The sequence below is a fragment of the Bradysia coprophila genome, chromosome IV (assembly GCF_014529535.1).
Source record: "Bradysia coprophila strain Holo2 chromosome IV, BU_Bcop_v1, whole genome shotgun sequence".
NCBI lineage: Eukaryota > Metazoa > Arthropoda > Insecta > Diptera > Sciaridae > Bradysia > Bradysia coprophila.
Genome location: NC_050738.1, coordinates 1,060,143 through 1,076,566, shown reverse-complemented (window position 1 = coordinate 1,076,566; position 16,424 = coordinate 1,060,143). Strand labels below are relative to the sequence as shown.

Below are 16,424 nucleotides of genomic sequence, written 5' to 3'. Positions count from 1 at the left end.
GTATGTAATGATACTCTGTGAGTCCGAGAATGTTAAACTGACCTAAAGTGCGTCCTTTGACCTTAGTCGACAACTGCTAGATACAAATATATACTAAATATTGAGACGTAGTTGAAGTTGCTACAGACCACTGATGCTTGAATAAACACTTCTTTGATATTGGATTAAGATAGAATGCGAAATGCTTATGATGAAACGGGCTTTCACATTGTTAGTGACTGTATCAGGTATAAACCCATGCTTCTGGGAAGAATTGAATTATCACTCCAGGATATGGAACGAAAGAACATCGATTTGGACAATTTCAGTATTTTCTCAACCGAGCAAACAGGGTGACTGGAGTGAGCGATCTTTCGAACGAAGATGGCGCGACACTTTAATTGCTGCGCTCTCCGACTCCCCAATCTTTCCTGCATTGGACGTTTTCGTGTTTCATTTGATTGATAATATTTACAGGAAAGGGCAATCAAATTTGAGCCTTTGTTTGCTTCACTCATACACTCGTTCACTCATACAAATAAAACTGAGTGCATCAGCTGAAGAAAATTTCGACTGAAATTTAATTGCCCTTTCCTGTATATTATCTGTATTGTGTGTGACGCTAGAGATTAGTTTATTATTTTTAAACAAATGTGATAAGAGACTTGGAACGAAGGATTTTAAACCAGTTTCCTTCTTCCTGTCTATTAGACTCCTATCTTAACGCATTCCCTTGAAATGGGCTAAATCCTGACATTTGCTAAACCCCAAATGTCAGCCCTTCCAAGTGAATATATCACATGCTATAAATGAAGTCAGTGTTTGTCATATGTTATCGACAACAACTATTAAAGTAAGTTATTCGATAATGTTTCCTCTTCAATATGTTGAACGAAATGAAGTAAAAGATTATGATTGAACCACTACGCTGTATTGCGAAGAAAGTAAGAGATTTATGGATTCTATTGTTATACGGTTGCTGTTTGTAACTAATTTTTTGTTTTATTATTTTTTTTAACAGAATCATTTACTAGGGGCAGCATACGCTTTTGCTAAATAAAACAAAAAAAGGCATAGCCCATCGATTATTCTGCCGACAACTGACGTCATAGTAAAAGTTGAAAGCTCGTTGGTGGTATCAAACAATTATTTATCACATCAGCCCAACCACACAATAAAAACAGTCCATATTAATGTTTTACATAACTCTTTATAAAGCCGCAACTGTTCCACTAGTCAAATATAATTCCCATAACAGATAATTATCATATTCGCTGATTCATAAAACTAATTTTTATTTCTCTGGTTTTTGTTTCTGGTCCTTATCTACTCAGTTGTTCCGAAGCCCCCACTTCAGACCAGCAAAAAAACCATCATTTATATTGAGCATTGAGGCACAAAGTGCCTTCAGACAATTTGATTTTTATCAACAACAAAAAAATCCGGAAAACTTGTGTGATGATTCTCCTCAAACGTGTAATTCGAATGTTGAATGAAATGCAATAAAAACTGTCTGCCCACAAGCTAATTTAGTATGAAAGCGATTGCAATCGCACCGAAAGTCATTTATTATGAACGCAAAACGCATGGTTAATCGTTTCATCTCTAAACGTTAAATTTCAGACAATCATCCCTTAGCCAACATATATATCAAAGAAATAAATAACTAGAATTCAAGCTGTGTTTTAACTATCAAATATAGCAAACACTCACACCTACCACATTTTTAGGGATACACACATCTCACCCGCCATGCATATTATGCATAATATGTGAACATTTCTAATGTGTTTTGTAATAAAATATAGGGATAAAAAAAAACGACGCAAAGACTTGGCCATTACATGTATTTTCTTTATTATTTATACAAAACACATTATTACCCTCCATCTCCAGCCCCCATGTTTAGTATATTACATTTTCTTAAATAACTTATCGCATAAACATAATACATAAAAACGTCGTAACACAAAAGATGCAACCGAAAACTTCTTATCTGCTCACAAAAACTAATTTAAAATTCATCTCCATGGTAGATTTTTGTGTATAAACAAATATTTCTTGTTCTATTGGCTCGGTACGTTTTTTTTTATACCATAAAGAGGACTGAATTTTGATTTTGAGCATATTAATGGCATGTGAGGGGAAATCATCTCGTGTAGCCAATACCCCCTCTGGCAAACAACCAATAAAAATTAGTGTCAAAATGAAGTACAAGATTTGAAATCATTTGATTAAAAATACTTTGATAGATGGAAGTAAAAGACCCGATTATAATACTACTGTCATATGCTTGCCGTCTGTAACAGGTTAAAAATAAATGATATGAAGTATTTGCGTTGAAAATATTATGTCTTGTCATCATTTCGGTGTCCAAAAGTGAACAATTTATGTTTGTGATGTCATTTTTTCTGTTGTGCCCCATCACGGCAAACACCATCACTAATTTCAGTGTCATAATTGACAAAATAAAGTGGTGTTTTGACAGCGTCAAAACGAAGTTTGTGTGCTAGAAAGAGTATTGGTGTAGCTAGTAGAATATTTAACTCCTTGTCGTTCCACATAGACCTTTTAAGTTGAAAAAAAGACTAGGTGGTCTGGAGGAATGAATTGACAGTTGACAGCTGTGATCGGTTCGCTTTTGGTTACTATCGTTCACTTTTCACTTTTATTCAACGAAAGTGAACACAATCAATGAAAAGCGAACCGATTGCAGCAGTCAGCTGTCAATTCATCCCTCCAGATCATCTAGTCTTTTTATCAACTTAAAAGGTCTATAGCCTTAAGTGAAGCTGCTTGTATCACAGCTCACAAAGAAAGATATGTTTTCCTCCCTGATAGAAAGCCAATATCGTACGACCACGCTATCCCATTACTAAATATTATTTGTGTTAAGAGCACAATTGTTTAAGTACACCGCCAGTGTCTTTACAAGATCTTAGACTCTCCTTTACGAAAGTGGTCCATTAAAAAAGTGATACTTCGTTTCCACCCTCATAGATGCTCTTACATAATACTGGATAACATTTTGGATCTAGTGATGGATCAGAATTGAAGCGAAATCTTTACGACCAGGCACAATTGGAATAGGATCAGATTGAAGTGATTTCAAGCTCTAGGTAAGAACTCAGGCCGACTTCTAAGGACAAGTGAGGCTTGGACACCACTACTCGAAGTTTGACTCATACTGGGCAATTGTACTTTGACATCACATGAATGAAAATTGTCTCGTGGGTACCACTACTCCCAAATACAAGTCAGTTGAAGGTATTTCTACGGAGTCTTATTGGTCCACTAGTTACAGTGAAATTCGACATGTTTTCTGATTTGTGAGCTGTTATGGTTTGTATTTGATTCCACAAGAATTTCGTTGAACAAATGAAACTCTAGATTTGGAATTTCTAAATTTCTGTGAGGCACGCGCTTGGAAATTAACCTGTCACATACGCCTATTCATCTGTTATCGATAACGACGACAAAAATAATGACACGCTCTGGATAATATGATCCTTTATATAGTAAAGTGCATGTTAAAAAAAATTGAAGTACAAGATTTGAAATCAACCGAATAAAAATACTTATGTCGATGGAAGTAATAGACCCGATAATAATATTGGTCAGATGCTTGCCGTCTGTAACAGGTTAATACTAAAATAAAAATCTAGATTTTCATTTGCTAAACAAATTTTGAAGTAAAAATATTCGATAATTATTGGTGCTACGCTTGGTTGAAAGATTTAGTGACATTGCAGTAAAGATTTCTCGCCGTTTCTTCACGATGTCGTCAATTCTTCTGTAGGCGAAACTTCAAGGCAATTTAAGTGACAGTTTTTTCTTATTGAACCGATTGTTTATTTCACTTTAAGACTCAATTCTAAGAAAATTGAGAATCAACGCCGGGTTGTTATTTAGTTGTTATATGCATAAAGATGTGTGTGGTACATATATCTCAGCGTACACGAATACACACAGCAACATTTTCGCTCTTTTGTGTATTAAAACAGCTATAGGGAAGATATAGGGGTTTGAAACGTGTTGTAAAAATTAATCAGAGATTGGTATCTTGATTGTGTTACTAAATAGCTAAGCCGAATGTTATTTCCAGCTGAGTGGGAAAACAATAGCTGCTGGAAGAAAACCCGCAGCATTTTAAAATTTTTGTAACTTTAAATGCGAATTAAACTATACGGAGGAGGAGTGTATTTAAAATGCATAATAAAAAGCCATTTACAAAACAGATTTATCACAACTATGTGGGATGCTGTTGGGAATAAAATCGAAAATAGTTTTGCTAATGCAGTCTGAGATTGTGCATACATTGATTCCTTTGGAGAAACTCTAACGACCGTTGGTATTTCACAGTATTACCATTCGCTCGATTTATATTAAAATGAAATTGACTGGTGAATTTGGCGCATACAGGTCAACATCAGTTGCCGCGTCACCCAAAGCTATTTCAGCACTATAAACGCTTAAATTACAGAAATAGCATCAATTCTTAAAACCGCTATCAACATCAACGCGAAAAAAAATATCGTTTCTGGGTGAACTTTATTCGGACCGAAAATTTCAATTACTCATGCAAATTAGGTCATATTAGGTTACAGTTTAATCACATCCACATGTATTGTGATATGGTCAATTTAAACTTGATGAATATTTTATGTGCGCGGTTTTGTCGGCCATATGGTTTAGTGTAACATTTTTGAAAAATCGCAATTTTATGCAAAATTCTTTTGCTTTGAGGTATATATGAATATACCGTGCAGTTTTTAGAATTAATTGGAATGTGGGAGTGAGGAAAATTTTATCGTAAAAGTTACATGGTCGTCTTAGTGTGCAGCTAAAATTCAGAATATTTGAAAATAATTTTTGGAATGAACCATGTGGATTTTATTCGAAGGAAACTTTAATGGACTGTTATAGTAACGTCGTATGCCAGCGCAGTGAATGCAAGAATAATCAACCAGCTCTTATGTGGTCTAATATATTCATGAGACCTCAACGAAATTTAGACATGATATAAAGTTAAGCAGTTTTGTTTGTATGATGTATGATGGACCAGCTGAAAAACAGCTGAAGAAATTTGATGTCTAAATTGCATTTCCCCTGACGTATACTGTAATAATATCAGTTTAAAAAAATGAAGTACCAGATTCAAACACAACAAGTTCAATTCATTACGCAAAAGGTGTATGGTTTCGTTTGGGACTATTTAACTTCAACTCAATCCGTCCTAACAGCAATAATAATTGACGGTACTTAACACGTTGCCGGTTATTGTGACTTGTCAACTTTAGGCACACCGGAAAGTGCTAAGGGAGTCGGGGAATACCTCCAAATAAATTTCTAAAAATCAAAAATTTGACTTTTGATTTTTATAAATTTATTTGAAGATATTCATCGACCCCCTTAGCACTTTCCGGTGTGCCTAAAGTGCCTGCTCGATCATTATCCTCTACGTGTTAAATAGAGTTTGAAAAGTCCAGTTTTCGTGTTATGAACACTGATCAGAGGCGAACCCGAGGTTTAAATTATAACGAGAAAAAAAAACATAAAAATATGAAAATCTATTACATCACGCGGTATGAATGGAATCGTTAAGTGGCTCAATATTGGACCTTATACCCTACGACACAAAATATCCATTTATAGTTATCTGATGCATCAATAACTGCATTGTCTCGCAAATAGCATATCGAAGTAACATTTTAATGCAATTTACTATCAAAAATACATCAGATGTGGATCGGGTCACGGTATGGGAAATTGAAATTTTGCGAAACTATTTTCAGTATTATAAAGCTTGTAGAAATGCTGCAAAGGCTTGAGGGTTATACATTTTTCTAAAAAAAAAGAACTAAATATGTGCATAACAGTCCGAAAATATTTTTCTGGTGAGTCGGGTTGAAATATCTCGACAAAGAGTCAACGAAATCTGTTATTGCATGCTTTATAACGTTTGACTGGACTTGAAAGTTATCCCGATGAATTTCGAAAAATGTAAACAAATGAATTCATCCAAAAATTCCTTTCCCTTCCATTTTTCAGCAAAACCCTGTCTACCTGTTTGTCGACGACGACATCTCAATTTTATGCTTACGAATGTTCAGAACCATTTCGAAAATGGAATGTCTTGGTGCATGTAAACTTGTAAACATTCCCCATTAATGGTTGACTTATAATTAACTTACTTGTACGAATATTAAGTCGAAGGGTAAATATCTAAACAGGCTGTCGCATCACATCAATCCAATCCATGTATTAAATTAGGAAAACATCAAAAAGAGAATGGAGAGAAAATGAAGAAAAAGGAGGATTGGGACGAGACAAGACGGGGGAAAAAATATGATAACTGCGACACATAAATTTCATTGTACAACTCCTGTCTATCATATGTCACATTTCTGTATATTATTTTCAATTGAATGAATTTTTATAATTTGATTTATAGCATTTGCTGTTAATATTTTGTCCAACAATCAACTTCCCTCACATTTTCAGAGCATGCAGTCCTCGGCACCGAAATTTCACTAGAGGTGTTACTGCGGATAATTAATTTTGTGTATGAAGTGAGAGTTGAGGTGGCAAGGGATTTGTCTTTTTCGCCATGCAGCGTTAAATGTTGTGTGTGTATATCCTTCGTGTATATACGGGCAACGCATATATATGTTTAGGAAGAAAAAATCGAATGGATTGGATGTCTTATTAGCGTCAAATAAAAGAATGGTAAATGGAGATTGACAAACGTAATTGACAGAAAATTTTTACCATTTTTTTTGGCTTGTTGGTTCTGTTGAAATATGATGAACACGACAAAATTAAAATTAATGTTAAACATTGTCAGTGGTGTGCGTTGAAGCAAATTATTAGCATTTTTGTCTGCTCTTATTTGATTGGATTGATCATTCATTGTCTGTTCGATTTGTCGTCAATTAATCTAGTGAATGAAACGTACTGTCAGAAAAATGGCTATGTTTTGTCAAACGGAATTATTGATGCTTATGGGTCGTTGTTTAAAAATAATAATTTTTTTTCGACGAATATAATGAGTTAAAATATTGAAATTTTTCGCAAACGGATACCAGTGACAACATAAGTCCAAAGACATAATTTTTCGTCTGAAAAAAAATCTTTTTAATAAATTCCCCAATTTCATATTCTCATGCTATAAATTGCGAATGTAGAATTATTGCTGACATTCCATGTATAGTGCGAACCTTTTTTCGCCAGCTCTTCAAACCTATATTGGATGTGGAGCACATTTTTTAATAAAAATTTCTTTTTTTTTAGAATTTAACATGTCACTTACGATAGTTCGAAATTTTTTTCAAATCCAGCTTTTTCAGCTAATCGTTGCGATATTGGTGATGAAAATAGGTTCGATGTTAGGGTCAGTCCACAGGCTCTACCAATGTTTTTCCTATAGAAATTTATAAAATTCGATCGTTAAAAAGGCCGACATTCCAGTCTCTATTCTTAAATTTTATCCAATTTTATGAGAAAATTTGCACCCAAAAAAATGACATTTTGGATGTACATTAAAATCGCCCAATTTTAACGAGTAACTCGTAGAAAGTACGTTCAACATGCACAATTTACGGATGAGTAAACCATTGGTCTTATCGTGTTTTTGGGAGTTTAATCCGTACATAGATGTACACTTGATCCGGACGTATCAGGTGACAGTTGTGATTTCTATGTTTGACACGTGAGACGCCTACGACACTGTATATCCTCAGACAAGTTAATTTTGATGTGGTTAGCCAATGCTTAGATTTGTTAAGTAAAAACTATTTGCTGGCGGAATACTGCCAAAACGATTCATATTCATAGTGTCGTGTCAGTTATCAATATAAACGTTCCTTTTTATAGATTTGGCCGACCTCGATCGGTAATTATATGTTCGATTAGTTGGGAAAAATTCAATTGCAGAATAGAACTTTAATAAAATTTAAAAAAATCGACAAACATTTTGATGTTAGAAACTGAAACCTAAAAACACAGCCATGCTACTGGCCCAATCAATGGTTCACTTTGCTTTTCAACCGTACATTATAAGCTGTTCGAAATTACATTCACTCTTTTCAGCAGCCCGTTAGTTCAGCAGATCAGCTAGTACGTCTGAGCCTGGCAAGTAAGAGGTGCCGGGTTCAAATCCAGTGCAAACTTTTTATTTTTTATTTTTTTTTTGCTTGTTTTCTCGTCAAAACCGTAAAAGCAGATGATGTGATATGATTGTAATAAATTAACATTTAAACGTTATTGTCTGTCTGACATGAGGGAATAGACCGACTTTTGATCCCAACTGTCACAATATACTGTACGTTTTAAATGTACATAGTGTACGGATAAGTAAACCATTGGTCTTATCGTGTTTTTGGGCGATTGAAACGTAGAACGTTTTTTTGTTTGTGTGAGTATGGAAACATTTAGGAAAATATTGGAAATTATTTGCCCAAAAATAGTTTCTGCTCCATAATCTAAGTCGTTCTATGTGATGCTTGTTAAGAGTCAATTCGCCAAAACTTCGATCAGCTTATATGAAATCGGGATTCAAGCCGACGGCGATCCGATCGAGGTATGGCTCAAATGAATCGTCGTTCAATTCTGAGAATATCGTGGAACAACGTTTTTCCCGAAAAAATTTTGTTGGGCTGTCATGGCCCTTAGAAAATTTTTCTCCGAAGTGGTCGCGAAAATCGTTTTTTATCAATTACTCCAACATGCGAGATGTGAATAATGTCAAATTGTGCATGTTTAAAAAGGTCAATGAGCTGAATATCATTGACCAACAAACGCCGATGTTCGGCCTACCCAGCCGCCGCAACAAGTGAAAAACCTCGAAATGACAGCCCGACAAAAAATGTTTCGGGAAAAAGTTGTTCCAAGATATTCTCAAAATTGAACGACGATTCATTTGAGCCATACCTCGATCGGATCGCCGTAGGCTTGAATCCCGACTGGTCGAAGTTTTGGCGAATTCACTCTTAAAGCAAATGAAATTAAAGATTTGATTTCCATTTTTCTAAAATACTCAGATCAAATCAAGTAATAAATTTGACAACCAATTTGTATTTAATATCGTCCCAATGAATTTCGTAGAGATCACGGCAGAGTTAAATTAACTTTACTCTGTCGTGGTAGATATGCGAAAACGTAGTTTATGAAGTACACACAATATGAGACCAGAATAATCATTTGGAAATGGTTAGTATCATCTGTTACTGACAATAACGTTGAAAGTAAGCGATAGCCTTTGGTTTGAGTCTTTTTATATTAACAAAATGTATGTTAACACCAATGAAGTACTAGAGTCTGCGTCGATGACTAGAAAATATTTAAACAATTGAGGTAATAGACTTTAATTGCTTATGCAACAATAAGCGTATGAACGTATTTTAAAGCACTAAATATATAACTGTTAAACCGAGGTTGTCGTGACACCGTATCTCTAAAGAATATTTAAAAAAAAAGTTCTTACCGAGCCTCCAACAATTTCTTTGCTATTCCTCGACCACGGTACCATGGCATTACAGACAATCCGAATGCGGATAAGTAACGGTCGACTTTATAATGTTCAAATACATTAAATTGATCTAACAGATGATTTGCCGTCATTTCCATATCTTTAATATGTTCACTCTTGAACTGAAATTCGGATTTCACGTGAGAAACAACTCAACAAATAAATGAACAGACAATCATTACCCCACTCCAATCACTCAATCCATTTTTCTCTTCAACATACAAGACGTTCATTCCGACAATGTCGTCCGAACCCTCTTCAAAGCACACCAGCGATAGTTTGTAGTCGCGTATTGTTTCGCGCCAGATATTCGTAAAATCAATAACTGTTTGTTCATCATTCGCCATATTCCTAGCACGACACAACGATTCGTCCAACAAAAAATTTGCTTGCATATGTTTGACCGCATCTTCGAATCGGTCTTCGGGTAAATCTTGGATGCGATATTGCACCAAATCACCATTGTCGTCTGGCGCTTCGAATGTTAACCACACATTGGGGTACGGAACACTTGCCGGTCGGATAATTGGAGTCGACATTTTCACGAATTATCACTCTCTTATTTCAAGCTTTTAATGCAGCTACCTTGATGGTCATTCACTATGGAATTGATTGTTGTAACTACTGACCGAAAGCAACGCTTTTTATAATATCGCGTAAAACACTCGTCGTTTATCTGTTAGCCCAAAATTGTTTATCGCGATAATGAATATTGCTCAATATGTTGTAACCGCGCTCGTAATATATCATCTAAAAATACACACTTTCAGTCTGTGTGTGTGTTTGCCATTGACTAAAAAAAAGCACTCCACACTTCGAAATCAATGAAAATTCGTGTCGGTGCGTATAAACTCATACAATCAATAAAAGTTCACTTTAAGTGTGTTAAATGTTGTGCTTCTTGATATATATTCGACCATGTATAGTCACTAGACACGAACCATTTTAATGAATATTACATTAACAATAAATTGTTATGAACTTTGGCTATGATTTAACTAATTAAACGTCTTATTGACTTTCTGCGATAACAACTTTGATTTCGCATTTATGTGTAGGTGTCTGAATATATCAGTCAGAGTATTCCATAAATAAATGGCAAGTTACAATCTCATATTTTGAGATGATTTTTGAGTTAGGGAAATTCAGTCTTTAATAGACTCTGTGGGGCATGTGACCAGATTATTTCATTGATTCATCGGTCGATGAACAAAAACCAAACTTCCGCCTCACTGCAATTATTTAGGATGTGATTATGTAATCCAAAGTCACCGTCTCGCTACATTAAGTACGTCCATTACCCAGATATCATCGGAAGTAAATTGCAGTCCAAAATCATGTTCTGTGGAAACATTTTTGCGTTTAAAGTAATTATTGACGGACATCCGTTATAAATCACAGCGTGAGCGAGTAAACGCCTTAAAACGAATTTTAGATATCGTACAGTATCAGTGGACGAATGTTCTACATCATGGAGAACTACTATCGATTTCTTGTGCTTTTTGGCTTAGCCGCTATACTGTTGCAGTGCGTACATGGTGAAATGGTAATGATGATTTATTGAGTGTGAAATTTATGGTGTGGAGCCTTGCTAGGATAATAAAATTATTTTCTTTCGATGAGACTATAAAATACATCAAGAACAGAGGCTGAAAGCTTTTCTTTAAGTTTCTTCTCACGTTTCACTTACGTTTTGAATACTTCGCTAGTGGTAGGCTAGGTCTATGAAACTAAAATGTTTGTAATTTTCCAAAAGGACATGCAAAAACTTTTAACAATCGCATCCGAATGCAAAACCATCGAAAAGGCTACCGAACTGGACTTTGTCAATTTAAAAATGAATGTTAAGCCGAAAACACGACCAATGAAATGTTTGACGGCTTGTTTGATGGAAAAAGTTGGCAAAGTTAGTGCTGAATTACAATTTTAGAGTTTGATTTATGTAAAAATTGATCCTTCATCATCCTCCGTTATCCGTAGATAACAAACAGGAAATTTAATTCTCAAGATGAGATCAAGAATGTGGAGAAATCAACGAAAATTCCGAGTAGAATGCAAAAAACTCTGACCGAAATCGTTACTGAATGTGCTAATATCATGGAACCGGACCGGTAAGGCTTATGAAACTTATTCGATAGGATATTGTTTGAGCACAGCGCCGCAATATGCCGTTCACTGCAGCACTTGCGATATATATTTTGAATTGATGGAATGTGACACTGAAGGCAATTCTGTAGAAATCGTAAACTTTATGCTTGATTTCCTCTTACCAAAAAAGCACTCCGTGTGAGAGACAAAATTAAATTTTTTCAATTTTTGCTTTGTTTAGTCTGAATTCTCAGTCAACCGTTATCATTCCGTTTTGCCTCCGTGTCGCTCCGTGTACATGACAGTTGGCAATTCATACAGTATAGAGCATATTTGTTTGAAATGAGAAATGTCACACGGAAGGAAAACGGAAAGAAAATGGATGACTGAGAGTCCATCTTTATACTTAAGGGCACATGGCGATGGAATCGAATTCACCCAAAAATCGAGGGGTAATCACTGATTTACTAGCTCAGTAAATCACGGTAAATCACGGTAAATCACAGTAAATCAAGTAAATCAAAAATGAAGTTTCTACTAAATTTGAATCTATTTACTTCAATTTGTATTAGTTCATGAAATTTATCCTATATGTTTACGGCCACGATACTTCGAAATGTAATCCAGTGACAATTAAAAAATTTTCAAAAATTTTTCAAAATTTTTTGTGATTTACCGTGATTTACTTGATTTACTAGTGATTACCCCCTTGCCAAAAATATGGTCACATTTTTATTTTATTGTTCTCTTAAGCTTGATTTCCACTTACCGAAAAAGTACTCCGTGTCAGAGAAAAAATTGAATTTACTTGACAGCTCGCTCTCTCGGCGCTCTCACGGAGTACTTTTTGTTGACTGGAAACCATACTTTATACTGTACACCGGTTATACACACACGGAATTTTGAAAACCGACACATTTTCTGTTTCTGTGTTTTATTTGAGTTTCTGATTTCTCCATATAAAAATACATGCAAAATTAACAAAAAACCAGTGAACCACGAAACAGAAAATTTGTCGGTTTTCAGAATTCCGCGAGTGTACCGAAATCCGACGCGAATTGTTCATTTACTAAAAAGCGCTTCAATGTTATTCAATGTAGGGACGCTCAGAAAGAGTAAATGCCTAAGAGCAATTTACTCAGCACAATGAACATCCAACTCCTCTAAGATGAGGCGACATAACTACACGGTCAATTTCGTCAGGAACGATATTATCGTTTTTTAGATGATAGTATCGTCTAAAAAACGATAGTATCGTTTTTTGGACGATATTATCGTTTTTTAGACGATACTATCGTCCAAAAAAACGATATTATCGTCCAAAAAATTTTCATCCTGGACGATAATATCGTCTAAAATTATAAATTCTAAAATATTTTCAGGACGATATTATCGTTTAAAAAAACGATAATATCGTTTTTAAACGATACTATCGTTTTTTTGGACGATACTATCGTTTTTTTAGATGATACTATCGTCTAAAAAACGGTATTATCGTTCAAAAAACAAGAACAAGATTGTCTTGAGTTGACCTAAGATATTCCACATTGAGGAAAGACGTTGACTTGATAAATAGCTGCAATAAAAAATATGATTTTTAATGGAGGAATTTACCGACTTTCTGTGAGTAAATTTTCTTCTTTTATTTTTTGGTAGGTGATTTCCTCTGACAATTGTTTTTCGATATTTTGGAAGAGAATTCGGTTCTTGCTGCACCTCTGAGTAAAATTGAGTCCTGGACAATATACCACCCAAAACTAAACGATAATATCGTCCTGGGCGATATTATCGTTTTGGACGATATTATCGTACAGAATACGAAAATATCCATTAGATTTTCTAGAACGGTAATATCGTCCAAAAAACGATACTATCGTTTTTTGAACGATAATATCGTACAGAAAACGATACTATCGTCCAGACAATATTTTAGAATTTCTCAATTTAGACGATATTATCGTCCTAGATGGAAATTTTTTGGGCGATAATATCGTTTTTTTTGGACGATAGTATCGTCTAAAAAACGATAATATCGTTTTTTAGACGATACTATCGTCCAAAAGACGATATTATCGTCTAAAAACGATATTATCGTTTTTTAGACGATACTATCGTCTAAAAAACGATAATATCGTTCCTGACGATATTGACGGTGTGGAAATGTCCCGCCACCTCCTCTAAGGATCATAAAATATTGGCTCTTTGTCAAAAAATATTATTTTCTTGTTCTGGTCTACGAATCTGCAGCACTTCGTGAAATTTGTAGCGCTTTTCCGTATCCAGTGATAAATTTGCGTTTCCTTTCAATATTAGCAACTGTCTAAAGAGTGCATTTCTTATTAATATTTAGATGCGAATATGCTTCGAAAATTGCTGACTGCTTGATGGCTGGTGCTGCTAAGCGTGGTATTAAATCACAACGAGGAGGGTTTTAAGATGATTATTTTGTGGTTGACCAATGCACATGATTATTTGAATTTACTTCGCACTTTAAAATCAATAGCGTTTTAGTCATAACTGGAAATAAAAAGATTAAAAGTTTGGTCCGCAGCGAAGCCGAGGTCAATAAACACACAGAAACGAGATAATATCTGTTCTCGGCGGATAAAATGGTGTATGCACCTCTGTCCAAAATGTAATTTCGAAGATTTTAAAACTGCGTACCGAGCAAAATGCGACTATTTTGGACAGTGGTGCATAATTTACGACATTACATGCTGAGGGCGTCGAGAGCATTGCTTGAAATATGAAAAGTACAGTTTTCGGTGCATGTAGCATGTAAAGTTATTTTTCATTTGTTTATACTGCTGTGAGAACTGAGAAGTGCCGACGCCCGCCAGTCTAATATCAGTGATGTACATTTTATTTCCAAATAAATAAAATACAAAATTCCGAATGATTGCATGTTTTCTATCATCTCGATACCCACAACACATCGTAAGATTCTTCCCTCCTGACTCTTTGATATTATTTGAAAATATTATCCGAAAGTCTTACGCTTTCGACAAATGAAATTGTATTTTTAATCTTAAAGACAGAACAACAGCCGAAAAAACAACAACAACAAATCGAATCGAAATGTATTTGAGGGGTGCCTTGAATTACAGTCAATACATGTTGTGTGTGTGTCATGAGATCCCCCATTTTCTGCGTTATGGTATTGTGTGATATAAATTTTATTGGAAGCTAATTCGTATTTGGTAAAGTTACACAAAGTGTCAGAAAGGCTATACATACACGCACATATAGCGCACAGCTTGCAGTATAAATGCATGATGATAAAACCTCGAAATTACTATTTTTGGGTGCTGTAAATCACTGGGGGGAAATATTTTATGGTAGAAGCAATAAACAGAATAAAAAGAGATATTTGGTCCTACATTTATATATGTGTGTGTTTTGTGCGGTTATCATAGCGATAGACGGTGGGTCATAGAAATATATTGGAAAAAATTGACAGAATCTTTTTATACGAAATTTTGTATGGTGTATGTGATTCGGGGTAACTATAGCCATACATCGTCCGTAAGCTTGGTATTTCGAAAGAAAAAAAAACTTTAAAGCTCTGAAGCTGATGACATTCAATAGACTGCTACCTAACTTTTAACAGCTCTAAAAGCCATGGCATGACACAGAAAAAGAAACAATAAAAACTCAGCCCATTCGAGTATATTAATTTCCTGTAGATTCTTCAATGGGGAGAAGAAAAAAAATTAAATTTAACTTTTCCGAAATGAATACATGGCAACGAATAACATTCATGCCCAACAATTTCATTATAATCCGCATTTTTTGGCAACGTGACAAACAATCAAGATATTTTTACATTTTACAGGAGTACATTGTGCTGGCACAGCATCAACTACTCATTGTACTTCCACTAGTCATTTGCAGCGGTGACATATTTTAGCCAGTTTCAGTCTTCAAGGGAAGAATAATCCGAATTCTAATTTCAATTATTACCCAAAAACCGGGAGGGTTATTCACAGTTGAATTCATTTACATATTTACCTCGCCACGTCATCGGCACTTCCGCTGCAGTCAAACTGCTCTCTCCTCTGACGCGACATTTACATACATATTCTGCGGATAAATTCTTGAGATATTTTCGTGAATGTTAAAACTTAGATAAAGCTTAGAGCTGGCTGATACGATTAGCATCCCATGTTTCAAAGATTCAAAGTTTTCTTAACCTGTCACAGACGGCAAGCATAGTAAGTTTCACTATCTGATCTATTACTTCATTTGATCGAAGATTTTCCTAGATTGTTTTCAGAAATCTTTTACTTCATTTGTTTTGAACATGCTTTCTGCTATATAAGACCTCTTTAGTCAGAGCTTGTCGTTTATTATTACTGTCGTTGTCGATAACAGATGACAGCCGTCTGTAACAGGTTAAAAGTACGACCGAACATCTTCCAATTTGGAACATAGACAACATCTAATATATGTAGCACAATGCCCCTTCGTCAGATTTTTACAAAAAATAGCATCAGTATCGTTAGTCGAATCTACTACTTGTAATGGTTCGGTATTCGGTATATTTATTTTATGTACGGGATTCCGATGGGTTTTTTAATTAAATTTCTCTAAATTCGTCAATCAACAACGTGTAAAAATAACAATTCACTCGAAACCAGCGGCCAACCACTTGTCCAGTGGACAGTACATGAACAAATTCTATGATCTATCGATACAAAATCGTTCACTTCATTACTTCTAAAATACCAGTTTTTGTATATGGGCACTTTACCAGTGCTAATCGATTATTTCTGTTGTTCTCTGATGTAGCTAAAGGTCAAACAGTTTCAGCAATTAATTAAGATTT

At 34.9% G+C, this 16,424-nt stretch overlaps 2 protein-coding genes across 2 annotated transcripts; one reads left to right on the top strand and one right to left on the bottom strand.

The window, feature by feature from the left end:
- Positions 1-7,113: 7,113 nt before the first annotated feature.
- On the bottom strand, positions 7,114-10,166 carry LOC119066601. Its single transcript, XM_037169164.1, has 4 exons — positions 9,691-10,166; positions 9,464-9,630; positions 7,292-7,402; positions 7,114-7,222 (listed from the first exon to the last, which is right to left on the bottom strand). Exons 1-4 carry the CDS (start codon positions 10,045-10,047, stop codon positions 7,135-7,137), a joined length of 723 nt encoding a protein of 240 aa, XP_037025059.1. The 5' UTR covers positions 10,048-10,166; the 3' UTR covers positions 7,114-7,134.
- A 519-nt stretch (positions 10,167-10,685) lies between these two features.
- Positions 10,686-14,128, top strand: LOC119066604 (general odorant-binding protein 56h-like). The gene is made up of 5 exons (XM_037169167.1): positions 10,686-10,875; positions 10,944-11,054; positions 11,265-11,414; positions 11,489-11,619; positions 13,947-14,128. The coding sequence occupies exons 1-5, from the start codon at positions 10,846-10,848 to the stop codon at positions 14,029-14,031; spliced, it is 507 nt and encodes a 168-aa protein (XP_037025062.1). The 5' UTR covers positions 10,686-10,845; the 3' UTR covers positions 14,032-14,128.
- The last annotated feature ends 2,296 nt before the right edge of the window (positions 14,129-16,424 follow it).

Bases quoted from the DNA above. Each gene is read 5' to 3' on its own strand.
- LOC119066601 (XM_037169164.1), bottom strand. From the start codon at position 10,047: ATGTCGACTCCAATTATCCGACCGGCAAGTGTTCCGTACCCCAATGTG. The intron at 7,403-9,463 runs GTAAGAACTTTT...AAATTTCTATAG, and splicing joins AAGAAATTGTTGGAGGCTCG to GAAAAACATTGGTAGAGCCT. The intron at 7,223-7,291 runs GTAAGTGACATG...CATCCAATATAG, and splicing joins GAAAAAAATTTCGAACTATC to GTTTGAAGAGCTGGCGAAAA.
- LOC119066604 (XM_037169167.1), top strand. From the start codon at position 10,846: ATGTTCTGTGGAAACATTTTTGCGTTTAAA. The intron at 10,876-10,943 runs GTAATTATTGAC...AACGAATTTTAG, and splicing joins GAAACATTTTTGCGTTTAAA to ATATCGTACAGTATCAGTGG. The intron at 11,055-11,264 runs GTAATGATGATT...ATTTTCCAAAAG, and splicing joins AGTGCGTACATGGTGAAATG to GACATGCAAAAACTTTTAAC.